This window comes from Eupeodes corollae, chromosome 1 (assembly GCF_945859685.1).
Source record: "Eupeodes corollae chromosome 1, idEupCoro1.1, whole genome shotgun sequence".
Lineage (NCBI taxonomy): Eukaryota > Metazoa > Arthropoda > Insecta > Diptera > Syrphidae > Eupeodes > Eupeodes corollae.
Window position 1 is genome coordinate 165,624,439 of NC_079147.1, and position 27,947 is coordinate 165,652,385.

General features: G+C 33.8%; 2 protein-coding genes across 6 annotated transcripts in view; one reads left to right on the forward strand and one right to left on the reverse strand.

Moving 5' to 3' along the window:
• On the reverse strand, nucleotides 1–27,449 carry LOC129952491 (transient receptor potential channel pyrexia). Of its 5 annotated transcripts, none has more exons than XM_056065107.1 (3): nucleotides 27,390–27,449; nucleotides 6,964–7,266; nucleotides 1–2,925 (listed from the first exon to the last, which is right to left on the reverse strand). In XM_056065107.1, exons 2-3 carry the CDS (start codon nucleotides 7,074–7,076, stop codon nucleotides 93–95), a joined length of 2,946 nt encoding a protein of 981 aa, XP_055921082.1. In that variant the 5' UTR covers nucleotides 7,077–7,266; nucleotides 27,390–27,449; the 3' UTR covers nucleotides 1–92. The 5 variants fall into 5 exon arrangements, with proteins under 5 accessions (XP_055921082.1, XP_055921065.1, XP_055921089.1 ...); XM_056065090.1 differs by lacking the exon at nucleotides 27,390–27,449 and adding an exon at nucleotides 27,230–27,371; XM_056065114.1 differs by lacking the exon at nucleotides 27,390–27,449 and adding an exon at nucleotides 27,288–27,304.
• Nucleotides 1–27,947, forward strand: part of LOC129952525 (28S ribosomal protein S9, mitochondrial) — a 73,118-nt gene that overhangs the window by 12,905 nt on the left and 32,266 nt on the right. The gene's annotated exons all lie outside the window — the stretch shown is intronic.

Sequence of the window (27,947 nt, forward strand, 5' to 3'; positions counted from 1 at the left end):
TTTTGTTTTACAAAAACACAAAACAAAAGTCTGAAAAAAAAAACAGTTTTTTAATTGTTTCTAATACTGGTAACATTTCTTGCTTCCACAACTCATTTTCTTAAATTATTTTTTTGTTGATTTGAAATTACTAATAACAGTTTATCTATAACTTTACTCGCCTGTTGATGTTGCTGAATGAGGACTTGTTTGAGTTCTTGAACCTCTTGTGTTAAGAATTCGATTCTATCAGCATTATCATCGATCTTTGCAGTCAAAGTATTGAGATTGGGTGAGTTTTCAATATCGCCGTACTCGGGTGATTGACTTCCATTGCTGTTATATTTGTTTTTGTACGACAAGTACGTGGCTGCTGAATTCTTTGCTGAAATTGTGTGTCCGAATTGTTTTCTAAGCTTGCCTGCTTCATAGGCTTTCATTAAAATATCTCGAGGCAAGCGTTTCTCACTGGGATTCAGTGGCTTCACACAAAGAACCACCCGATAGGCTTGCGGCGACACTAGAGCCGTATAGTGTAACAAATTTCGTAACCATGTTGGTAGATAACCATTGAACAGCGCCGATTCAATATACGAAATCAACTTTGTCTGACGAACTAGTTTCGAAAGCCCGGCTGTCTTTTTAAGCCCTTGGATATCATGAACAGCTATACCAACGAGTAAATTCATAAGAATGATGGTAACGAAAAGCAAGAATAGGACAAACGTAATCTGAGCACTTATTTCGAGAAGAAATGGTGGATCCTTACCATCTGGGTCGTTGATGAGTAGGGAGAGATCCTGCTCTCCAATCATCATTACCAGAACTGAAATAAATCCCATAAACGGATTGGCAAAAGACGATGAGGATGGGAAAATCACGCAAAAGCTTATAGTGAACCCAACTAACATGCATGAATAAGCCATAAAGAGCTTTGCAAATTCTCCTTGCACTCGGGTGTACATAGCCACATAGACATCGAAGACCGGCAGCTGACCAATCATTAGCATAAGATTCGTCCAACCGAGCAGCACAGCAAAAGCACCTATGTGATTCTGAAAGGTGTACGTCTGCTTGGTATAAATGTACGAAATAACGAAGACACTTGTTATGACAAACCATTCCATGATGTTCTCGACCTGCATAACATAGTGTTTAAATGACGAATACCCTGTTATCCCATAGACTTTTCGAAATATCTCCACTATGGTAATGGCTACTAAAACCCACCACTGCATTTCCATAACAAATGGATTGTTCCGTAGCATATCGCCAAGAATCGATTGCTTCTGACAAAGTTCCTGAGCTTGAATGGTTGTGTTGTCATCTTTACTGCCATTGTAGCAATTATGGGCCAAAGCAGTCAGTACGTAAAGAGTTAGGAATAGAACGAAAGTGAAACAGAATATAAGTCGCCCTATATAGTACTTGCGAATCTTGCCCCACTTAATGTATAGGAACGCTGAACAAAGGGGATGCTCGAGGATCTCCTTCTGACCTTCATCCACAAAGGTATTTAAATAACTTATTTCTCTAGGATGACAGTGTTGAAGAAGTTGTCGAAAGTCCAGCTCTAGTTCAACCTCTCGATTTACTGGATCCTGAGAGTGATGTAAAGTGATAGCGGCATCAAGTTTTTGCCTAATCATAGCCACAGATGCCGGTGTCTTTCTTGTTATAACGTTCAAAGCAGAGGTGCCCTTTTTTGACTTGGTAGTTACATCAGCGCCATGAAAGATCAACATCTCGACACATTGTGCTAGCCCATCTAAAGCGGCCAAATGTAATGCTGTGAAACCATAGATGTCCTTGTGGTTCACATTTGCTCCCCATGATATGAGTGTCTCTAGAATGTCGTAGGCGTTCTCTGACTTTCCAACAGCGGCATGGAGTGGAGTTCGGTGGTCAAAGTCTTCGGCGTTCGAATCAGCATTTCCATTGCGTAAAAGTGACTCAACACATTCTAAACTTGATGTTCTAGCAGCTAGATGAAGGGCGGTAAATCCTCTATGGTTTTTAAGCTTTGCATCAGCACCTTTTGACAAAAGCAAGTCTACACACTCTACATTGCCCTCATCGGCGGCTAAATGCAAAGCTGTAGACTCTTTTTCTCGGATACAAATACGAACATTAGGATCAGCATTTGGAGCGTTCAATAGTGCTTCCAAGCATTGCGCATTACCCAAATCAGCAGCAAGGTGTATAGGGTTTGTTCCGTTTGGTTTTAATGAATTGACATCTGCTCCTTCAGATATGAAAAAGTTAAGACATTCTAGAGCATTCGCTCGCACCGAACAATGCAATAAAGACTCCTCACAATTTGGTTTATTGGTGTCTATGGTCATGATAGCTCCACTGCTAATAAGCATCTTAGCAGCTTCTTTTGAATTACCAAATGCAGCACAATGCAGCGGAGTATAACATTTTTGTTGCTGATTCAAATTCAATCCTTTATCGATTAGAAAGCTCAATGAAGATAGACATCCGCTAAAAGCAGCCAAATGCAAGGCAGACATTCCATTGATATCACAAAAATTTAAATCGGCACCAGCTTCAAGTAGTGCTTCTAATAAATCCCATCGCTTTAAAAATGCAGCCCACAAAAAACTAAAGTTCTTCTCTGTCTTAGATGCGGTTTCGAAGTGTTTGGCAGCATTTTCCGCTACAACGTTTCCTTGTTCAATTTCTTCCAAAAATCGTACTCGACCAGAACCGCTCTTCATTTGATCAATTAAACTTATACGAAGTGTATCATTGCATATTTGTACACTCAACTCACTAGCTGGTTCTTCGAAGCTATCATACATGCTAGGTGCACTTTCTGCGGGCGGTGATGGTCCACATTCCATATACTCAAATTGACCAGCTGCAGGATATTGAGCTTCTAGCATTGCATCAGGATTGTTACGCCATCGAACCATCAAGTTTGGTGGAACGGTTTTGAATCTATAAAATAGAATAAAAATTCATTTTGTTAAAATGTGTTAACTTAAAACAAAATTTATTGTTAAAAACGTCAATTTAAATTCACAAAATAATGGAAAGGTTCAACGATCAAAAACATTGTAAACAGGTCAAAAGTCGACAAACAGAAAGAGCACGATTAGTTGGCTTTCCCAATTTGATCAATTTTCAGCTAAGTTCTACATTTCACTTTCATTCGAAATAAAATTGTAGTTCTGAACTTCTCTTTTATCGATGTCGATTTTATTTCTTTTTCGAAGTTAAAATGAAGTGAATTTAATTTATATCAATTCTACTAGATTAAGTTTGCTACAAGATAATTTTTTTTAAAACAGAGGTAATTTCAAATGTAGAAAATGAAGCAATCAGTTTTGAAAAAGACTTAGCTTGTGGAAAGCTTCCGATTCCTCTTATATTTAAGGATACTGACAAAGCATTTACAGTGATTTTTTATCAGGACAAATGTCTTCCCTATAATACGTCTAGTAAAATTTTCCTTAAAACTTTTACGACTGTGTTGTTAAATATTGAATAAAATTTTGTACATAAGAAAAAAAATTAAAATTATAAAAGTATAACTTGTATTTTAATTTTGTATTCAAATGTTTGTAAAGCGATATTTGTTCGTGCTTTAGTTATGGCAATCACTGTGTATACAGTGGCTCCCACGACTAATCGGACACATGTAATATACATTTTCCAAGAAAATGTAAAACACATTTTTATTTCAAATAAGCCAACATTACAATTTAAATCATTAAACAGCAAGTTATTATTAAAAACAAATGTAACTTTATAATTTAACATCTCACACTTAATCGGACCACCAAATCACCAGAACTTGCAACGCATCATCATACCTTGACCAACCAACCTTTCATTTCTATTTTTTCGATGGCAAAGCTTCTTCTGATCGTTTAGTTGCTGGCTTCTTTAACAGTGGTCTCTTTCAAAAAACATCTTTAGAGATTCCGAAGATAAGAAGAAATTGTTGAAAAGCTTATAAAGAAGTCTCAAAGTATTTCTCCAGCTTTTTTTCGTTTTACTATTCTGCTCACATTAGGTCTGTTCGCTATGCATACCCTCCTAAACATACCAATTTTAAGTAAAAATACGAAATTTGACCAAATTCTGTTCGCGTACTCAAAAATGTCTTAGTTTTTCTTAAAAGAGAGAGCTCACGGGAGTATAAAATATTTCCTCAACCTACGAATTTTAGCCCAAGAAATTTCTTTGGGCTAATTTGTGAAAATGTCAAATTTGCTAGAAATTCGAATAAATTAAGTAAATTGCTCGCTTTTGCTATCACTTATTAAATTAAAAATTCGTTTTCCAAAGAACAGCAACAAGATTGCAATTTTTAAGTTTCAGTTTGATCAAGTTTTTTCATAAAAAAAAACAATGGATCAGCATGATGTTCCAGTTGTTGTTTTAATTTATGAAATGATGATGTTTCAAAATGTATATTTATTTTTACAGTAATATTGTGTGAAAAATTTGTTGTTTTCGCGTTCACTTACTTTTTTGTACTTTTTTCGTTTTGTGAGAGAATTTTCCCCCATTCTTTAAAATATCACTTTTTACGAATTTTAGTGCAGAAAGTACGCGAACGGACCTATTATGAATCTTGTTTTGGTTTTTAAATTGTGAAATTATTAATTAAACAAAGGGAAGGGATCCGATCCACAATTTCTCCTATTTTCGTACTGAATTACCGTCCTTACTGTGTACCAAAACTAATTTTGGAATTTCCAAAGACGTTTATTTTTTTGTCGGTGAAACTACTTTAAATGTAAGTGAAAGTCTTCCGTAATACAAGGTTAATAATAAAGATATCATTACAGAACTACTACAGTGCAAAAACATCTAGTGTTCGATTATGTGTGAGCGATAAATAATTTTATTTAAACTTATGTAAATATATTATACTCGTAAGATGATGATTAAGTTCTACTACTTACAGCTGTGTTCAAAATAATAGGAGTGCTTTTACAAAATTTGCTCAAGTGTTTTTTTTTTTTTTTTTTTTAAGTATAACGGGACATTAAAGATGATAAAACAATGAACTGGTTTGGAATTCATAACCGTTTACATTTGTAACCAGAGATCAAATGATCTTTACTCTCAATCAGGCTATTCAAAATAATAGGAATGTGAGTTATATTGTACGTAAAAAAAAAAAATCAAAAACTTAAAAAAAAATAAACAGTAAGTAACTAAATTAAAAAAAGGAATATTAAATAGTTGGAATATCGAATATCTAAACAAGTTTGGTTGTTTAGTGGGCCGAGAAAAGTTGCGAAATGAAGGAAAAACTTATAAAGATATAAAGTTGATGTTAGGGTGCTCTGACCAAATGATCGCCAATGCTGTAAAATATGAAAAAAAAGTCGAAACCCGGGGACGGAAACGAGAAACGAGTGAAAATGACGATCGACGTATTGTTCGCTACAGCCGAAAGGATTCTTTTGCGTCCTCTAAGATGATCCAGGAAGATCTAGGATTGGCAGTAAGTAGCGTAACGATAAGAAGGCGATTGTGCCGATGCTTACAAAAAAACATGTAGCCGCTCGTTTGACATTTGCAAGAAGCCATGCTAATTGCCCGGCAGATAAATGGCGAAACATTTTGTGGACTGACGAGACCAAAATTGTTTTATTCGGGAGAACTGGCTCTAGGCAATACGTCCGACGTCCAGAAAATTCCGAGTTTAAGCCTCGGTACACCATTAAAACGGTAAAGCATGGAGGTGCTAAAGTGATGGCATGGGGTCAGTTTCTCATATGCTGGTGTTGGCCCCATACATCAAATCATTGGCACGATGGACCAGCGCGTTTATGTGGATATAATGTCCAGTGTGGTTAAATGGGTATTTCAACAAGACAACGACCCGAAACACACCAGTAAGTCTGCCAAGGAATGGTTTCGGGTCGATGGGGTTGAGGTCATGGACCTGCCAGCTCAGTCGCTTGACCTCAATTCCATAGGAAATTTATAGGCAGATGTGAAAAAGGGTGTCTCTCGACGAAGACCCTTAAATTCGAGGCAGTTGTGGGACGCAGTCGATGAAACATGGAACCAAATTCCAGCCACGCAAATGTGCAGCAATTATTTACTCCTATTATTTTGAACAATTCGTTTTGGCTTTATTTTGATAAAATTCATGTTTTCACTACCTTATTTGTTTTAAACAAAGTAGTCTTTAAGCATAATAATAAAAGACTGGATTACCTATTTTGTACAAAAGAAAAAATAAATTTAAAAAAAATATACAACTTTTGAGTCACGATTTAATCTAAAAAGAACAGGCACTCCTATTTTTTTGAACACAACTGTATATACATTTTCTTGGATAAATTGCATTTGCAAAAATTTGCATTCTCTGTGTCCAATTAGTCGTGGGAGCCACTGTACGTTATGGGACCACCGGGAATTGATAATATTTTTCACCTCAATTTTTGGTGACAATTTCACTCAGCACCGTCTCAATGAAAGTTTTAAATCATTTTCATTATTTTAAACTTAATTTTTACGAATATATTTTTATCAAAAAGATTATTTATAAAAAGAGATAAAGAATCTCATTTGACCTATTTTTGAAATTATATTTCGTACAAATTGAATAACGATTTTTTTAGTTAATAAATTAAAACTTTAGAAACAAGAAAACTACGCTGTTTTAAATAATTTGTTAAACCCGATAGAACATTGCTCGTCAGAAAATATTCTAAAACTGATCTACGAATTGAAATGTAAATCAAAGAAACATCGAATAATTTTATTGATTGTTGTATTTCTAAATTTCTAACATGATCGTTTGATTCAAATTATGTGTCGATTCAGTTGCAGGAAAAACGTCCATACTATAAACAAAAAAATCACAGCACATTAAATGACACTTAAGTCGTCATATGCCTACTATTAAAATATTATTAATCGTTAACATACATAAGCTAACCAACAACCAAAACTATTTCATTGAAAAATCACGTTTTTATTTTGTAATTTCAATTTACTTACCTCGAATTATTTTCTGATAACGGTTGTTCGGCTTCATTCTTAGTCACTGTAGTAACAGCTCGTGCTATTCGTCTTGGCTTGGTTGAACCTTCTTTATATCCCAGGTTTTCCATTACGTCGTAGCTTATAGATAAAAGTTCTAATTTGAAAGATCATTTAACTTAATTTAAGTTTCAAACTCTATAGTTTTTTACTTTATTTTATAAAACCCCCATCAGATCGATCGTTGGTTTTGTTCTTTTATTTCTATAAATTATTTTCTTTTTCGTTTGTTGGTTGGTCTTTATTTATATCATTTCGGATCTATGCATTAAAAAAAAGATATAAAACTTAGTGTCAGTTCTATGGAAATTTGTTTGTTTATTGTTGATCGTATTTTGCGCATTTACACATGATTGGTTTTATCGTTCGTTGCCCGAAGTTTATGCAGATTGAAAAAACTCTTAACCGATACTAAACATAAGTTTTAAATCAATGAAAATGAGGTTGTGTAATTTTTTTTCAGAAAAATTTAAATAGGACTGTTTTTTTGTTTTTCTAACTCGTGTGTGTGCTTTGATTCAGAAAAAAAAGATAAGCCTAAAAATGAGTAATTCTCATAAAGGATCAGTTCAATATTATTCAAGAAGTTTATCTTAAAAGTCTATTTAAACAATCTATGTACCATCTATGTACCCATTATGTTATAACAGACTATCTTGTTGACTTTCTTTTATCATAATTCAAATCTAAATAGGGTATATTAGGAAAAATGCAAACTTAAATTAAAAATATTGGCCCAAAGTTTTAAACAATCTTTTGTTAAGGCTTTAACAATTTACTAGTTAACGATTTAGTAATTTACTAAGGGACTACAAAAGTTTAAAAGCTTTATTTTCTAAATCGTTTATTGACTCTTATCAGAAAACGAGAATCCAAACATGTCCAAAAAGTGACATTTCGTGAAAATAAACAAAGCGCTTAAACGGACCTATTAATTGCAATTCCCAACTGTTGACAAGATCATTCCAATATATTCCATTGCTCACACTGTCAAAGCGCATATAAATGAAACAAATTTAAATATGTTTTTGTAAACTTTTATTCAACTTTGCTCTAATTCTTGGAATGACACATGCCTGCCCTAATCTAAGCTAAATAAATAAACTGGAGATGATAAGATTTTGTTAACAAAAATGAGAAGATGTATGACGTTTTACTGTACACAAGTACTTTCATGATAGTATAATTGTTGTTATATTTGTTGTTAAATACAAATCACAAATAACAAGCCTTAATTTTTAAAGGTGATCAACTTATGTTCCAAAATAAGCTTCGTCAAAAGTAAGCACCATGAAATAGATGTTGGCAGTTTTTTTTTTTGAGTTAAAATTGGGATCTTAGTTTAAGAAAGTTCCTGAAACTTAAACAATCGAACTTAATTTTAAAAGAACTTGTAGTTTTCATAATTATTTTGATTTAAAGATTTGATAAACCTAAAACTCTAAACCCTCTTGAATATAGTTTTGCTGTAAAACTAGTTGTGAAGAAACTCAATAACACGGGCGCTTTACTTTTTAAAGAACTTTTGCAGTTTTATTTCCAATAATTTTGTTGATTCGGTTTAATCTAAAGCGTCTATTTCAAAAAAGAGTGATGAAAAACACATCGTTGATAAATATGTATACAGTACTGTGCAAAACTTTTGCAACTATCACCGTCTATCAAAACATACATCCGTATGTATAAACGTTGTTCCAATGAAATTATTTGTATTGCCTTAGACTTTAGTGTGTGTCACCTTACTGTTCATAATGGGCAGGTTCAGGCAACATGAGAGACTTCATTTGCAGTCAACTTCATTCTTTGGAAGTAAATTTTGACCAAGGCAACTAGTTAGTTTTCCAAGTGTTATGAATTTCAAATTCAGAACTTTACTCCACAAACCTCTACGTTAAGTTCATAGTACAAGAACACCAAACCATTATTGTCTACAAATCACTCCCTACACAAGCAATAAGTCCATTATGATTTGTCTTTTGTATTGTAGAGAAATATTACTTACTTGTTTTTTAAATTGAGAAGGAGCATAAATTATAGAGTTGTAAAGCTCAGCTTTCACTTGAATAAAAAAACATGATCAGTTATCATTTTGACATTTGTTGACTTGTCTTGATAGTTAGGAAGATTTTTCTTGACTCACTTTCCAGACAACTTTCCAATAAAGTTACCTTAATTGGAAGGCATTTTTTTTGGCAGCTGGCCAATCAGATGCTAGAAACTTGCCTTACTTTCAAGTCCCTTATGTCGGCCAATCTTAAAGCACTGATCCACAGGCAAATTCTACAAATGCACTGCTCTTACAAAAATAATAATGATTTCCGCTGTAAAAAAACATTTGCAGCTAGTAGCCTTTTCTCTTTTCGTCTTATTTTAATAACGGTTAATTTGATTTATTTTGAGGTTGGTAAGTTTATACATGTAGCTTGATTTGTTTAGTCAGTTTTTGCTGGGATTTTGATTGTTTTTTTTTTAAATTGAAAAAAATTAAAATGGCGGGAATAAATATTCATCAGATGTAAAATCAAAAATTTTGAGTGATTTCAAAAAAGTAGCATCACAGAAAGAAATTTTAAAGAAATACTCCATTCACATATCATTAAAGGTGGAATGGTGTTATGATATCATAAAGGAGTAATCTCTTGAAGAACCATAGCAACAGATGATTGAAAAATAACAAATTTCTTCCGAAGAGACTCCACGGCATCATCCAGCGAAGCAAAGGTTGAACTTCGGTTACCAATTGACAATCAACTATCAGAGGCCGCGGATTGCAAGCCTCATTGCGTGGTTTTTAGATAGCAAAAGAGCCAAACAAAATGTAAAAGCTCGTTTGGCTTTTTCAAAAACTTATCTCAATTAGAGTCTCCAAAAATGGGAAACGCTCTTGTTTTCTGACAAATCAAAGTTCAATATGCACGAATCGGGTGTCAAAAAACATCTCAGAAGGCCAAGAGGTGAGAGAATAAATCAAAAATACACTAAAGGGGCGGTCAAACATGGAGATGGTTCAATTTTGGTCTTGCACTGCTTCTCTGGCCAAGGAATCGGGCAAATTCGACAACTGTAAAGCATAATAAAGTCTGAAAAATATGAAGACATCATTGTTACACCATTCTGCCTTATGCCCATTGGCAAATGGGCTTTCCAACATGACAATGATCCCAAACACAAGTCGATCTGGCCACAAAGTTTATTACAGAAAAAAAGATTTGGGTTTTACCATGGCCAGCCCAATCCCCAAATCTAAACCCAATAGAGAACCTGTGGGAAATTGTGAAGAGAAGAGTTGTTGGCAACATTTTTAAGCATAAAAGTGATCTTTTCGCTGGAATTCAGAGGCAGTGGAATGACATTCTTAAATCGGTTATTAATAACTTTATAGCTTCGATGTCCAGAAGATACACTGCCGTTATAAAAAGAAAAGGTACGCAGTTAAATATTAACATTTCCTTGCCTTGAAGTAAGCAAATAATTTGAAATTTAGACGTGAGGTCTATGTTGCAAATGTTTTGCACAGCAATTCTACCAACTATTAAAGTATTTAGTGATTTATTTTTTGTTTGAGTGAAGAGTGTCCATTTTTTTTCCAACAATATCAAAAATGTTTAGAAAACTACCAATTTTTTTTAATGGAACATGTTAGAGGTTTTAGTTGCAAATGTTTTGCACAGTACTGTATGTACATAATGTAGTTTAATTTAGAAAATTTAAAGCTCAATATCTTTGAACTTAAGTGAGATATCCATTTAGTTAAACCTGCTTATTATTGATTATAAATAACATTTTGATCACTTATGCTGCTTAAGAATATTATCAAGAAAGCGCAGGTAAAATAAGAGTGTAAAAAGCTGTGTAGCAGCTTAATTTAATATTATTTGATGCAGCTAATTTTATTAGCATTAACTCTAGAAGGGAAAGCTTTTTATGGCAAAGGAAAGAAAATGTTTCTTATTGTTTTGAGATAAGCTTGGTTTTTTTAGTTAATGAAACACAAATCCGTTGCGCAAAATCCAATGTTATCAGCTCCAAAGATAGCCTTACAAGTGCTTGAGTAATAAGTTAAGTTGTAGTGGCCAAACATGACCTTAATAGTCGAGTAGTAAGACCCAGCTCCAAAGATAGCTTCCCAGCTGCTTGCGGAATTGGGTAAATTCAGAAGTGCCCAAACAATATGCCGTGTCGAGTAGCTCGAACAAAGCCGTTTATAAATAAGAAAAAAAAAACAAAGTCGTCTTAGCTAGGCCAAGGAACATCTTTCTTAGGACTTTTACTTCTGGAACTTTGTTATTTTCTTAAAATAGTCGAAACTTAATATTTTTGGGCGTGATGGTATTTCTTACGTGTGGCGTAAACCTTATACAGTGCTCGAAAAAAAATATAAAGTCTACAGTGAAGTACGGCAGCGTAAAGTTTGAGGCTCTATTTCCACCACAAAAGTTGGTAATATAGAATTTATCGTTGTGATCATGGAAAAAACTCTACACTTGATCATTTTAAACAAAAAATTGATCCAAAGTGGCTGTCCATGATGGAAACGGACCAATTTAGGCTAGTTTAATGGCCCATTGTGATACCACTAAATCTTGAGGCTTCCTCCTTAGCTCAATGGAACTAGTTTAAGTCCCTTACGAAACGTAAGAGGCTGATAATGCTCTAATGATTTAGATCGTTAAAAAAGAATTCTCCTAGGTAATTCTTGCGCTTTTGAGCTAGAGCAGTACAAAGAAGGTGAAGAACTGTTTCCTCCTTTTCTTCGTCCATACAGCTTCAAAAGTCATTTGAGAAACCGCCTAGCCGCGTGGCGTATTTTTTTGTTCGACAGTGTCCCGTTCTGACACCTGTTATCAAGCTTATATGCGATATGCTTAGAGATAGCAAGCACCTTGAACGCTATAAATCTAGTGTTGGCCAGATGTTTTTTGTGACCTGACACGTGGTGATGTTGTTCCACCTAATGTTTGCCTTCTTCGTAGCGTCTTGTATTAGCAACAGTCTACAAGTAGCGATTGGTATGCCAGTATGTGCCAAACGTGGTAGGATGGGTTGCACTGTACCGTTCCTAGTGAGTTCATCTGCCATCTCCATTAGAGATGATCGACAGTTATGTACTGTTATAGAGTTTGTAGAGACAGAATCCAGAGATTTGATAGCGGCCTGGCTATCTGAGAAAATACGGATATCAGATGTTGATATCACGTTTTTGTTTAAGCCAGGATAAGACTTCTTTTATCGCCAAAAGTGTCGCCTGGAACACGCTGTAATGATTAGAAAGGCGGAATGAGAGACTTAATTTCAGTCGTTCAGAGTAAACACCTCCACCAACCCCTTCTTTTGTTTTTGAACCATCTGTATGAAAATGGATTGACTCGTCTTCCAGGAATGCCCTACCCTATATAGAAATCTGGAAATTTCTGTCGAATTGCAGTTGGGGGATGGTGTAGTCTGTGCGCTTTGGAATTGATTCTAAATATCTAAGAATTACGGAGTGGCCAATGTTGTTGTTAGTCCACTGCGACGAAGCTTTGAGGCAATAGCAGAGATTGCAGCTATTTGTTTGATCCAGTGCTGCAGATGGGGTTCAATAAACTTAAATTTCGGAGTTTTAAATTGAAGATAGCTATATCTAAACTGAAGTCAAACAAAGCTGCTGGGGCTGACGGCATCGCTGCCGAACTATTAAAAGCAGCAGGCGATGACTTGGTAGGGAGCATGCCCGATACATAAGAAAAAAGACCCGCTAAACTGCGCCAACTACAGAGGCATCAGTCTCCCTAGCATTGCGCGTTAGATCCTCTCTGCCGTATTATGTGAACGTCTGAAGCCGTTCGTCAACAACCTGATTGGTCCTTATCATTGTGGCTTCAGACCAGGAAAGTCCACTATCGACCAAATATTCACACTACGGCAGATCTTGGAAAAAACCCAGTAACTTCAAATCGATACCTACCATCTCTTTATCGATTTTCAAGCCGCGTATGACAGCATCTATAGGGAAGAGCTCTATAGAGCAATGTCTAGTTTTGGCATCCCTGTCAAACTTATCCGCTTGTGCAGAATGACGATGGAGAATACACGCTGCTCTATCAAGGTCGGAAAAGATCTCACCGAAGCATTTGATGTCAAAAAAGGTTTTAGACAAGGCGATGGACTGTCATGCGACTTCTTCAACATCTTTTTGGAACGAATTGTGCAAAACTCAACCGTCAACACTAGGCACAATCTTCCAAAGGTCCATCCAATTACTCGGATACGCAGATGATATTGACATAATTGGAAGATCAAAGCGAAAGCGAAGAAGATGGGTTTAGTGGTCAATGAGGGCAAGACCAAGTATATGCTGTCATCAAAAAAGGACATTGAACAACAACGTGTTGGACAAAACGTCACCATGGACAGCTATAACTTTGAGGTAGTTAAGGACTTTGTCTACCTAGGCACCGCTATTAACACAGACAACGACACCAGCGCTGAAATTAAACGAAGAATAACTCTTGCAAATCGCTGCTTTTTTTGCACTTAGAAGGCAATTGAGAAGTAAAGTCCTCTCTCGAGCATCTAAAATCACCATCTATTAGATACTCATCATCCCGGTTCTCATTTATGGCGCTGAGGCCTGGGCCTTGTCAAAGAAAGATAAGACCGTCTTCGGATGCTTCGAGAGAAAAATTCTTGGGGTGCTTTTCGGTCCCGAACGCATAGATGGAGAATGGAGGAGAAGATATATAACGACGAACTGTACGGGCTGTACAGCGACACTGACTTAGTTAGCAGAATTAAAGTCCAACGGCTTAGATGGCAAGGTCTTGTAGAGCGAATAGACATCAACGCTCCAGCCCGGAAGGTCTTCGAATCCAATCCCGAGGGACGGCGCAGTAGAGGAAGACCGCGACTCAGGTGGCGCACCCAGGTAGGAGAGGACCTCAACCAACTTGGCGTGCGAAACTGCAAACAGCTAGCTAGGGATCGAGCTGGCTGGCGACGCATGTTGATTGAGGCCCAGGTCCGCCCCGGACTGTAGCGCCACCTTAAGTAAACTCGCTATTTGGGAAGCTATCGCTATTAAAGCTGTCATCTTTTAATAATGGAAGATTAATAACAGCAATGTTACAACGCATTCAAATATTATTGAAGAGAAGTTTTTTCGATTGTGTTATTTTTATCACAGTCTTGTAACTTAACACCTGTAGACTTTTTTTATAAAGCCACATAAAAGAAAACGTCTATGCCGATGCTCCATGATAGACCTTTAAAATGAGATTCGTGAAGTTTTCGAGACCATAGAGAGTCATGTGTGGACGGGTTATGGAAAATTTGGCTTTTATGGTTTTCCATGTAAAAACAAATATCTTTTATTTTTTCTTAGTATGTAATTTTATAATTTTATCCTCATTTATTATCATGCCTCAAAATGGCTCTATTTTGTTTGACACGATACCGAAAACTTATTTATAGAAGAAGTCACAAATTAGTTTATTTTCTTTTCGCTGAATAAAAATACGAGCTTTACCAAATCACTTAATTATATTTAGATATCAAATGAATTTTTGTCGTATGTTTATAATTCATATAATTAAGTATCATTAACGTAAAATATTATATTATCGAAATAAACACTTTATTGTTTTATTAAAGCAACAGAAGTTGAAACTAATTCCAATGCTAATTTTAACAAAGTAAACAAAATAAAATTATTCCTAAATAAATCTTATTGTCTTGATGCATATAGATATATATCTATATATGTATATATAAATATATAAAGTTATTGCAAAACTACATAAGTTAATTATAGATATTTATCACGCAAGAATAAAATAACAAACAATGATTAACCGATTTCTATTTATGTTAACAGTATTTCTTGTATACATTTAGTTAACCAAAAACTTGATTTTGTACTAAAATTCAAATAAACTTAAATAATATGTTAGACGGGTTCTTCAAATTAATCATTCCGATTTTGGAACACAAGAGAATTTTAGACATTTGTATTTAAATAGTGAATAATATATTATTTCCAGATCACTATGCTTTTGGTGATGTAGAGATGGAAATAAATTGGTAGGGTTCATTCACAAATTCAATAAACTTGAATATCATGGTAAAAGTTCGTTATGATTATTCAAGGTCTTAAAAGTGGTAGCTTTTTTTTTCGTTTTTAGAATACATTTTTTGTATATGATTTAATAATGATTTTGTATGAAAAATCTATCAACAGTATAGCAGGATTTTATACGAATAAAAAAAACAACATCCGCAGTATGAATACTACCGATAAAAGTTAAAGTAGAATTTTACTAAGGATGGGTTTTTGACATTTATACTAGTCTCGAATGGATCTTGTGTGATGTCGTTCTCAAATGTTGGTACGATTGAAATTGCATTTGTATCTCGTTGGCTGTGTTCGTTGAGTAGTTGTGCATTTGGAATCATGTGTTTTACATTGGGGGAAAGAATCAATCAGTTACTGTTGATATTATTTAGTTTTGTTAATGAAAATGGACTAACTGGGCTTATTTTACAAGAAAAAACAAAAAATGTTTCCATGAAAGGTTTATCTCAGTTTAGATTAAGTAAATCTTTTTGGTAATTTCACCGTACAAAAAGATTAAAAAATGATTAAGTATGACAGCACTTTCTAAAATGCAAATGGTATTTCGATGTTTTCGATGTGTGAAGTGCAAATCAGATAGTTTGATTCGTGTTGAACAATGAAGAATTGATTAGTTCAGCACTGCATAAGAATATGGTACCTACTCCATGTCCATTTTTTTTGTAATTTGATTAAAACAGAACTATATTTTTTGTACATAAACATGCAAATAAACAGACCGTAATGCATTATCTGTAAAACTAACTTATCCACACAGGTTTTTCCTCAAAAATTTTGACTTGCCTCCGATCCCCGAACGAAATCGAGTAGAATCAAGCTCATTTCAACTCGATTCAGTTATATACAGTATTGAGTCGAGCTTCAAACTCGCTTCAAACTCGCTACAACATCACATGTTAATGTAGTAGTCAACGAACAAACCCCCTCTTTGAAGCTATTGTTAAATGAACATTTTTTTTATAGAATCTCAATTTTCAGATGTTTTCTTAACATTTCTTCTTGAAAATTGTCCATTTTATTAGGTTTAGTTAGTTTTTTTGCTAATTTAATTTTATTTTTTGATTTTGAAGAATAATGTTTTTGACATCTGATAAAATTTTGAGAAAAATCTAATAGACAGTTTTTTTTTTTATAAAAAATAAAAATCTAAAAAAAAAACATTACAATACATCAATATCTTTTCAAAAACTTGAAATTTAGGCTTCAATCTTATTTTATCTTATAAGAAATATTGTTTTCAACATTGTGAAAAATGTTGAGAAAAATCGAATTGACAGTTTTTTTTACAAAAAATAAAAAAACCTAAAAAAAATGTATAAAAGTTGGTAAAAATTGATTTTTGACTCAAATATCTTTAAAAAACTTTGAGATAATAGCTTGTTATTAATTTTTTCTTATAAGGAATATTGTTTTAACATTAGGACAAATTTTGAGAAAAATCGAATTCGGAGTTTTTTTAACAAAAAATAAAAACCTAAAAAAAAATGTATAAAAGTTGGTAAAAATTGATTCTCGACTCAAATATCTCTTCAAAATTTTTAAATATTGGCTTCAAACAAATTGTATCTTATAGGAAATATTGTTTTCAACATTCAATCAAATTTTGAAAAAAATCGAATTGACAGTTTTCTTACAAAAAATTAAAAACCGAAACAAAAAATTAACAAAAGTTGGTAAAAAATGATTTTCGACTCAAATATTTTTTAAAAACTTTGAGATAATAGCTTCTAACTAATTTTTTTTTATAAGAAATATTGTTTTCAACATTACGACAAATTTTGAGTAAAATCGAATTGACAGTTTTCTTACAAAAAATAAAACTCTAAAAAAAAACAATACTAAAACTTGGTAAAAATTATCTTTCGACTCAAACTTATTTTATTCCAGAGAAAATATTGTTTTCAATATTCAGTAATTTTTATATAAAAATCCAGCAGTCCGTTTTTTCATAAAAAATAAAATCAAAAATAGAACGCAAATTTGGTAAAAATTGATACGAGTACATATAGACAAACTTTTAAGCCAGACAAATCGACAGACGGGATGGGAAGTTATCAGTGTGGGTTGCATCCCAGCCTCTTTTTTTTGTTATTATTCTGAGAGATCTTCTTTCAGTTGTACCAATTTTTAAATACAAAAATCTGCCTACTGCCGATGCATTTTCTTGGAAATTTTCTACTATACTATTTATAGAATGCCAAAAAAACACGGGTAAAGAGGTTTAAATATCTTTGAATTTTATTTGAAGATTCAGATTGAGATTTCATTTGGTTTAAAATTCAAGCCCACGAAATGTGTTCTTATAAAACTTTATAACTTCAAATCAGTTTATTCGCCCTAATCTCCTACGCTGAAAGGAGTTTGCTTTGTTAGTAGAGGAATACCGCAAGGTGGTGTTCTATCTGAAACCTATAGGTAAATGAAATCCTAACTAGTTTGGATATGGAGGGTTTCAGAGTGATTGCATATGCGGATGACGTTGCAATAGCGATCTCTGGAAAACATCTTAACATCCTAAAAGAACTCTTACAAAATGCTTTAGACAAGCTAATACTAATACTAATAATGAGCTGATCGGTGTGGAGTGTCAACCGATACAAAAATCCATTTGTTAACCCTAGCTATATTAAAGTTCACAGACGATGCTAAGTACCTGGGTTTATTTTAGACAAAAAACTAAATTGTAAAGGCAATATACAAGAAAGAGTCGATAAAAGCTACTGTTGCTCTCTTTTCTTGCAAAAACGCAATTGATAATAAAGGGGGCTTAAAACCCCGAAGGAGGCAGTATGGTGGATTGCTTTTGAAAAAGCTATAAAATGCGAAGAAGTAAATAAAGTCCAACATTCAGCATGCCTAATGTATAAGCGGATCGCATCGCACGACTCCACCTGGATACCGTACTCTACCTAACACCCCTTTATATACAAGGTCCGACAAAAAGATCTCCCATATTTTAAAAGTGAACGCCGTGAAGGGTGTGCAGTGGCCCCATCTTGTTGGAACCAGACTTCTTTCTGGTTCCTAGTAAACTGATTTAAGTTTGGTTGGAGAAAGGTCTCAATGATGTGACAGTAGCGATCCGCATTAACTGTAACTTTTTGCCCATTTTCTTCGAAAAATACGGAAATTCATCCAAATGCTTCCAAATTTTTCTGGGAGGATAGGGCATTCCTGGAAGACGAGTCAATCCAATTTTACATATATGGGATCAAAAATAAATAAAGGTACTCTGTCTCTAAAAACAATGCATAACTGTCGATCATCTCTTATGGAGATGGCACAACAATTAAATATTGACCTGCGAGTCCATCTGCGTTACAATTCCCTGCCCCAACATTCAGGAAATTGTAACGCAGATGAACTCGCCAGAAATGGTACAGTACAACTCTTTCTACAACGTTTAGCTAATGATGGCAAATTTTTTTAAATCGGTTTACTCCCCTCAATATGTTCCTCAAAATTATTCATCAGTTATAAGTTATTATTCCATCAATATAGGCAGCTTAGACTTAAGTTGCAAAGATGTTGAGTCATCTTTAAGGGATCTCAATGATGATAGTCAACCGGGGCCTGATGACATTCCACCAATTATATTGAAAAACTGTGCTATTGCTTTTTCAGGGCCATTGATTCTTCTGTAAAATGTTTCTCTCAAAATGGTACTTTTTTTTGACGATTCCCAACATTTTCGATAAAATAGTTTATGAAAAACTAACCTTTATTCTTAAAGAAATGATTGTGCCATCTCAGCATGGATTTATAGCTGGAAGATCCACTACAGCAAACCTAGCCATTTTTTGTAACCAAATCAAACTGATGTAGTCTGTTCAGACACGAAAAGTCACCATAAGTGACCGCCCCACTTGTGCAAGCGGCTTTATGCTCGCTCTCTTTGAATTTATATTTCAAAGTTGGTACTCCGGGTTTTTTACGATGACATCGGCCATCTTGTAACCTCGTCATTTCTCCTTCACTTTTTCTCATTCTTTCTCGATCTGCCGACTTCATCGGAACAATTTGAATAAAACTTAGAATTTAAATTACTCATCGTGTTTTTTTTAGTCTACATATTCATAGTCTTTACGGACTTTTCGAAGGCTTTCGCCAGGTCAACCATTTTATATTATCAAAAAGATGGAATCTATCGGATTTCATTCAAATAGTTTAAAATGGTTTGCGTGCTATCTAAAGGTAGAACACAGTTTATCCGCGTTAATGATTTATTTTCTGAAGTAATTCATGTAACCTCTGGTGTTCCTCAAGGAAGTTACTTAGGACCCCTTCTATTTCTGATATTTATCAATGACATACCAACGGTTATCAACAATTTTCTCTGCCTAATGTTTGCGGATGATATCAAATTTTTCCGATGTATCAAATCGTTGGACGATTGTCTGTTACTTCAAAGTGACCTTGGGCGCTTATCTGTATGGCGCACAGCTAACCAACTTTTCTTAAATGTTTCTAGATGCCAATCTTTATCTTTCTGTCGTAGTCTTAGTCCAATTTGTTTTGTATACGAAATAAATAAAACACAACTTACTAAGCTTAGAGAAAAAAAAGACCTTCGTGTAATATTTGGTTACAAACTAAACTTCAACTCCCACGTTGATTTTGTGGTTGCTAAAGCAAATACTATGCTAAGGTTTGTGGTTCGCAACTCAAAAGTGTTTAAAGATCCATTTACCCTTTGTTCATTATTTTATGCTTATGTGAGATCTTCCCTGGAATACTGCTCAGTTATTAAGAATTCCTTTTGTTAAAAAACTCACTGTTTAAGGATTCAGAAAAAATGTTCGCGAATTGTAGTTTAAGACTTAATTGGAACATCGAGATGCCTCCTTATGAAACCAGATGTAAACTGCTTGATCTAACACATTTTAATATTCGCCGTCAGTATTTTTCAGTATTCTTCATAGATTTTATTACTTCTCAAATAGTCTATATTTCTTTATATAGGGTGTCCCAAAATTAACGCAAGATTTGAATTTGCCGCCATTTGTGCAGTGAAATGTTTGCAACCCTAAAAAAAAAAGCAATTTGATAGCTAACAGTATAGGGTTATTAAAAATGGAGTGTTACACGTTAGAACAACGTGTCTTCATTATTAAAAAATATTTCAAAAATAGTGAAAGCTTGGCGGCTGCAGTTTGAAAATTTCATACAAAATATGGTCGGAATAGTGTTTTAACTTCGTCAACTGTGAAGAGATTAATTGAAAAATTCATGGAGACTGGATCCGTTGGAGACGCCAACACACTGGCCGTCCAAAAACAAGCCCTTAAAATGTGAATGTCGAAGCAGTGCGTGAGAGTGTTGCTGACAATCCAGGAACCTCAATTCTACGTCGTGGACAAGAATTGCAAATTTCAAGAACCTCTCTACAGCGTATACTCACCAAAGATCTATGTCTTCTTGATTACAAAATTCAATTAACACAACAATTGAAGCCTAATGACCATGGACAGAGAAGAGAGTTCGTTGAATGGATTATTGAACATCAACAAATGGACCCTGATTTTTCGAGCAAAATCATCCTAAGCGATGAAGCACATTTTCATCTTGATGGCTTTGTCAATCGCCAAAATTGCCGCATTTGGGTTTCGGATGTGATTGTCGAAAAACAAATGCATCCACAACGCGTGACTGTATGGTGTGGATTTTGGGCTGGAGGCATAATTGGGCCATATTTTTTTTTGAAAATGATGCTGGTCAAGCAGTGACTGTTACTGGTGCTCGATATCGCTACATGATCACACTTCTTTCTGCCAAAATTGGATGATATTGATGTGTCCAATATGTGGTTTCAACAAGACGGTGCCACATGTCATGCAGCCCGTGAAACAATTCAATTACTGCATGAGACATTTCCAGGACGTGTACTCTCTCGTTTCGGTGATCAAAATTGGCCTCCTAGATCGTGTGATTTAACACCATTAGACTTGTTTTTATGGGTTTATTTGAAATCACAAGTCTATGTCAACAAGCCCATAACCACCCGTGCATTAAAGGAGGAGATTCAACGCTGCATCAACGAAATTCAGCCACATTTATGCAGAATGGTCATTTAAAATTTCAACAAAAGAGTGCGCATGTGCATGCAAAGCCGTGGAGGCCATTTGTCCGATGTGTTATTCCATACATAACCCTATCCTATGTACTTTACGAGTCAATAAAAATATAACTATCAAAAGACTAAAAACGGCGTTTTCTATTTAATTCAAATCTTGCGTTAATTTTGGGACACCCTTTATAAATAATATAACCTTCAAAGAAATGCTACTAAAATTGGTAGAAATTGGTTTTCGACTGAAGATCTTGTAAACAGAAATAGATTTTGAAATCAAACTATTATGCATTCAAAATATTATTTTATAGTTTTTAGCTAATCTTTTAGAAAAGTTCAACTGATTCGACTTAAGTTTTTAGACAACAAAGAAAAATATTGACTTCAAATTATTTATCTAACACAAAATATTATTATACTATTTTGTTAAAGTTTTTTTAAGCAAGACAAGTCGACAGACGGGATGGGAAGCTACCAGTGTGGGTCGCACCCCACCCTCTTAAATTGCCACTCAAAACACATTTCTCAGTTCATTAAATTTGTTTTTCAAGTCAAAGCTCTAACTAGCCCTTTTAAACTTTCAAACCAAATAAATTTCCGTACCTAGTCAAAATATTTAACTACATGTCATTTCACCGAATAATTTACAATGTTTACAACACGTAAATGCGACATTGAACTTCTCAAGTAATAACAAATATAAATAATTTTAGTTGACGTACTGTTTTTCATTTCGTCATTGAGGATGGTGTTACCTTGTGGAATGTTTTTGGCTTCCTTCCCAATACATGTCTTGTAGCAGGTGTAATTATACGAAAACAAAATTAATGATTGATCATTGCTGCTTTGAGATGAGTATTCATTATAAGTCTCAGTTTTATCATTATATTCATTTGAATCATATTAATCTTGATGTTTGTTAGGTATTTATTTTAGAAACCAGAATCCATAAATGCTAATTTTTGGCCAAACATACATTTTTAAAGTCTAGCTTATAGTTCTTGTTCTGATGAGAGTGGCACTTGATTTCCCCTTAAACCAAAATACCAGACGTGGAAAAAGAACGAAATATTTAATATTCTCGCCTACATACCTTACCTACATAGCTAGATACTTATAGATAGGTAGTAAGCTATCCATTTGTGTATAGTTTTTTTTTTTTTGGGCTTTACCGTTTTTTTATATTTCGTTAAATGTAGGTACATCTTTTCAATTTTTATAGGTAGGTAGTGTTGTTTGTTGATTCAAATTAAAAAAAGCAAATTAACGAACATTTTCATTATTTAGATTTAATCATAGGTAGAGATACAAAAAAAAACATATCTATCAAACCAACCAATTTGAAACTTCATCCAAATAATTCTATGGATAAAAACAACAACAACTACAGCAACAAGAAAACAAAACTATTATAATACATTTTTATTGTGGAATTCAAACACAAAAGCACTCGATTTCTACACACTTTTTTGTTCACGTGCATTTAGCGTCAGAAATTAAATTTTGTTTTTGTTTCTACACTCCGAGTGCATGAGTTGAGATTTGTTTGTTTTATCTCCTTCTAAATATTATTTCAATGACTCCATTCCAGTTTTGAGTAAAGAAAACTATTTTTTTAAAATCCTCTTTACTGTAATTCGTTTCATAAAAAGCGTTAAAACATAAAAGTTTGAATTTTTGTTACATGAACAATCCAATACTTTTTTAAAGGATTTAGGACCGATTGCTGATATGAAGTATAAAAAGAGGCTGAGATGCGACCCACACTGATAACTTCCCATCCCGTCTGTCTTGCTTAAAAAACTTTAACAAATTATTTATATATTGTGTGAGATAAATAATTTGTTTTCCTAATTCTTGAATTAAAAACCATTTCTTGTCAGTTTTTGTAGGTTTACGAGTACGTTGTTTTTTTTTTTTTTAAAGTTGCTAATTAGTTTTTAGTTATTTTGCATATGATGAAATATTGTAATTTCAAATCTATTTTTGTTAACCTAATTTCTAGTCGAAAACTAGTTTTTACCAATTTTAGTAGCATTACTTGAATGTTTTTATTTCTTTTATAAACAAATAGTGATTGAATTTTTCTAAAAACATTCTAATCATTTGTTCACGAGATATCGAGAATCGAATATAAATGTTTACCAATGTTGCGTACTATTTTTTGTAGATTTTATTTTGTATGAAAAAACTGACGAAAACAAAAGTCAATATCATTAATTTTTGAAAAGACATTTGAGTCGAAAATCCGTTTTTACCAACTTTTAGTATTGTTTTTTTTTTTTTTTTAAGGTTTTGTTCTTTATAAGAAAAACTGTCTATTCAATTTTGCTAAAAAATTTACCGTTTTACGTCAAAAACGTTATTCTTCGTTTCATACAATTATGTTGAAGATAAAAAAATGTTTGGTTCGTAAAATTTTCGAGGTGACAATTTTTTTCCGTTTTTAGATTTATGAAAAAACTGTTATTTTCTTCAAAGGTTTATTAGTTTGCTATCACGTCACAATACATAATATAAAATTTAATTCAAGTCGCTAGCGTTATTAGTTCGTGAGATATTGTTTTATTTTTAAATTGCTATGGTAATCCACTCAATTTTTGAGTGCATCGATATCTCTCCTGGTTCTTGAGATATGGACGACGAAAAAAGCTTTCAGAACGTACGTACACATGCACGCACAGACTTCGCTCTAAAAATCTTTTATTAAGACTCTAGAGGCCTTGAATAGTCGAGAACTGTCAAAATTTACATTAATTTTACAATAACTTCCTAAGGAATATTAAAAGTCGTCTCCTCTCCTAATTTGAACCGTTCTTTGTAGAATGCATGTCAGTTGAAGGTTTTCAAAATAATTTGGAAAGTATCAAAAGAAATTTCTAGAATTGCAAATGATTATTAAGCAATTGGTAAAACGTCAGTTGAAATTCTGAAGAACAGTACTGGATTTTTTTGATATAGAAAAATCCAAACTTTATTGGAGTCATTGACGGAACTTACATCAAAATATGATTTAAGATTGAATGTTATGCTTTTAATAACTCCATGATACGAAACACTTTGGAGGTTAGGTAAAAATGGTTGTTCGTAATGAAATGGGACACATTTAGAACAGTTTTATGGCCAATTGCGATAAAACCAGTTTGAGCCCATTAAGAAACTTGAAAGACTGATTATGTTAATGTGACTGTGATCGTTATAGAAGAATTCTCCTAGGTAATTCTTATGTTTTTGAGCTAAAGCAAGGCATGTTTCCTACTGTTCCTCATCCATACAGCTTCTGCAAAAGTTATTTTTGAATACGCCTGGCCACGTGGCGTGCCTTTCTTTTAGACAGTTCCCGGTTATGACACCGATTATCGACCTTACAAGCGATCCGCTTAGATAGCAAGCACCTTGAGGGCTCTACCATTTCTGGCAAGTTCATCAGTCCTTATTTTCCGGCACGCAGTTGAATATTGAACTGTGGTGCCATCTCCATAAAAGATGATCGAAAGCTTTGCAGAGTCCAGAGATTTGATAGCGACCTGACTATCTGAGAAAGTACGGATTTCAGATGTTGATATTCTTTGCAACACTCTACAATGATTGGGAAGGTGGAATGAGAGATATTATTTCAGTCTTTCGAAATTCAATTGTTTTTTATCCCTATGTGTAAAAGTGGTAGTACCCGTGGCATGATGGTTAGTGCAATGGACTGTCATGCGAGAGGTCTTGGGATCGATCCCTGCCTGTGCAACCTAAAGTTTTTTCACAGGTACTGCTTCTTGCGAGGAATTGATAAATTCTCCAAGAGTAATTCTTGTTATGAAAAGTGCTTTCTCAAATTTTCCGTATGAATTCGGCTTAAAACTGTAGGTCCCTTCCATCCCTCACTACAGTACTCGTACACAGGAATCGTTGAGAATTGTCAATCACTAAGCCCTAGTTCTCAAACGGACTGTTGCGCCAACCAATTTATTTTATTTATTTATGTGTAAAAAAGGACTTACTCGTCTTCTAGAAATACCGTATCCTCCCAGTAAGTTTTGGAAGGTATAGAAAATTGTAAGTATCTGTCGAATTCTTAGGTTCATAAACAAAAATTTGGTTTTGTGAAGGAACTAAATATTTTTTTTAATGGGGTATGTTGTTAACTATCATCTTGAAACTAGTCGAATTAAAGCTTGTTTTTTTTTTTTTAATTCAGAATATTGTTCTGAAACATTGGTGCTTCTCGCTCTTAAGGCGACTGGCCTTCTTCTAAAAAACTATTATGATGATCTGGTTGCTCAATGTCTACATGCCTATTCTTAATGAGATCATATCACATTGTAGTCAATTGTTTCTTAAAGTTCTTGGGCATGAGTTTTTAATTAAGCCCGTGTTTACCTTTTCTTTTTCTTAAGCATTGATGGTGTGTTAAAAGTCTTGTTTATTTTTTTAACTTTACCTTTTCGTTATGTGCAATAACTTTGTTGTCGCCATCAAATTGATTATCCAACCTATAGACAATTTTTGGGTTCAAAACAGACATTTTTCAACCACAAAACACTTTAAAATACTTAAACAGAATAAAGCTTTACGCTTGTTAATTTAACATTGCAATAAATTGACGAAGTAAGTTTAATTAAAAAAAATATTTCCTGCTAAGTTGAACACACATTATTTAGCAAATGGGCCTAAATACAAGTCACGCCTCAAAATATTGCTAAGAGATCAAGTTTTTAAAAATCTTTAAAACACCCAAAAACGGTGTTTTTTTAGTTGAATTTAATACTTTCATAGTTCTTGAAAAAAGGTGGATTTCAATCAGGAATTTTTTTTCAATGACAGATTAATTTATTAAACGTTATAAACGAACGTGCCAAAAAATTCAATGATTGCTTTCAATGATGAAAACCAATGATATCTATAATTTAGCAATAATGGTTCAGCGATAGCCTGAGATCAATTGGACAAGCTTAAAATATAACAACTTATGAAGTTTTCATTTGATCATTCAAATTACTTAAATAACGATCGAGAGGTACGTTAATGGAATTTTAGTTTGGTTGTCATAAAGTGTTCGAAACCATTTTAAATTATATTCTACCAGAGAATATAGTCTGATTGTCTAATTGATCAAATTTAATCAAGATTTAAATCGAAATTAGTCTCAGTTTTTTGACAATAAGTCGATTAAAATCTGATACAAATCGATCCTAAAAATTGTCTAAAAAAAAGTTTGCAACCTCAATTCAGCGCCGCTGAGTGTAAAGACTGTTTTTTTTTCACTTCAAATTCGATTAATCCCATAATCAGATTTAAAAAAAAATACATAAAGAAAGTAAGCATCAAAAGGAGCAGCAGCAGCATTCCTAAGCTACTGACACTGAAACACTTTCTATGTACTCGTACATTGTTGTACATAGGTAAGCTAAGTGTGATGAATATTATTTGTCCTCAAATAATTGAATAAATCCAACTAACCGAACAATGACTCGAACGACCCGTAAATAAATCCCCCGAGAGTATTATATGAGTACTCGTATTTTTAAGAACGTTACAAAAGCCGCACAAGACGACACAAAACTTTTAAGATACACGGGACAAACGCATCGCATATTATCTTTATCAGGGTGATCTTAGTCGAATTCGAATCCCAGATGCACTATGCATCTTGGCTTTAGACACAACGCGAGCGGCAAAAATCATTATGGTTATGATGATGCTCGGCTACAGGCTTTAGCTTTGGCTTTATCGTATGCGCGGCGGCAATTGGTAAAGACAGTTAAAGGCGGACCGGAAGATCTGTTTGGTTTTTATTTGTTTTGTATAGTTTTTTCTTATGATAACAATTGAAATCAATTGCCACCGAGGTTGTCCTTGAACTTGGCTTGGCAGACAAATAAACACACTATCAAATACAAAATTGGAAGGTATTCTAGAAATATAGACAAACGATAAGACATCACTGCTAAAACACACACAAAAGGATCACTTTATCTGATATTCTGCATTGAGATACATTTTATTTAATTTATTTATCATAATATATTTATTAAATAATGAAAAATCACTTTTCGAATAACTAAAGCTGATGATAGATAATAAAAGAACAAAAAAACTTATATGTACATATATATCTATTCTTCAGCTTTAAATTGGAACGAGACTACTCGAGGAAACTGTGATTTAAACTCGACGGCGAATGTATCTAAACTAAACTAAGATACTAACTATTCGAAATTTTTTGATGCAAAATTTCGTTTTGTTCAAATAAACTAATCCGCCAGCGCCACCGCTACCACCGCCACCGCCGCCGCCGTAGCCACCGACTACAAAGATCGTATACGGACAGTTACGGCGAAGACAAAGTTTCGATCATTACAGTAGTAGGTCTACAGCTGTTTTTGCATGCTCCTATTGGTGTAGGTAGTTACTTTTTTTGTTAATCGCGCCGTTGCTGTTGAGAGCAGGTTACAAATTTTCGTCTTCCCGAAAAGCTTTTATTTCTTTACAGTAAAGGTCTTTAAACGACAACGATGATGATCACTTAAAAAAAAGCTATAACCACATCATGGTTCAGTTTAGGGTACAAGTCGATAAAGTAGATAACTAATAAGAAAAATAAATATTGCGTCGAAGCTTTGTTTTTGTATATTTTTTTTGTATCTATTTCAAAAAACATATCTATAAAAATGTATGTATATAACTTGGTGGCTAAGTAACAGAACAAAAGTTCAACTAAAAAGAAACGCAAATGATTGAAAAAGAAGAACAATGTGAGGGTCCATT

Excerpts from the sequence above, each read along its gene's own strand:
- LOC129952491 (XM_056065107.1), bottom strand. The coding sequence starts at position 7,076 with ATGGAAAACCTGGGATATAAAGAAGGTTCAACCAAGCCAAGACGAATA. Across the intron at positions 2,926-6,963 it reads TTATCAGAAAATAATTCGAG|ATTCAAAACCGTTCCACCAA; the intron begins GTAAGTAAATTG and ends TCTATTTTATAG.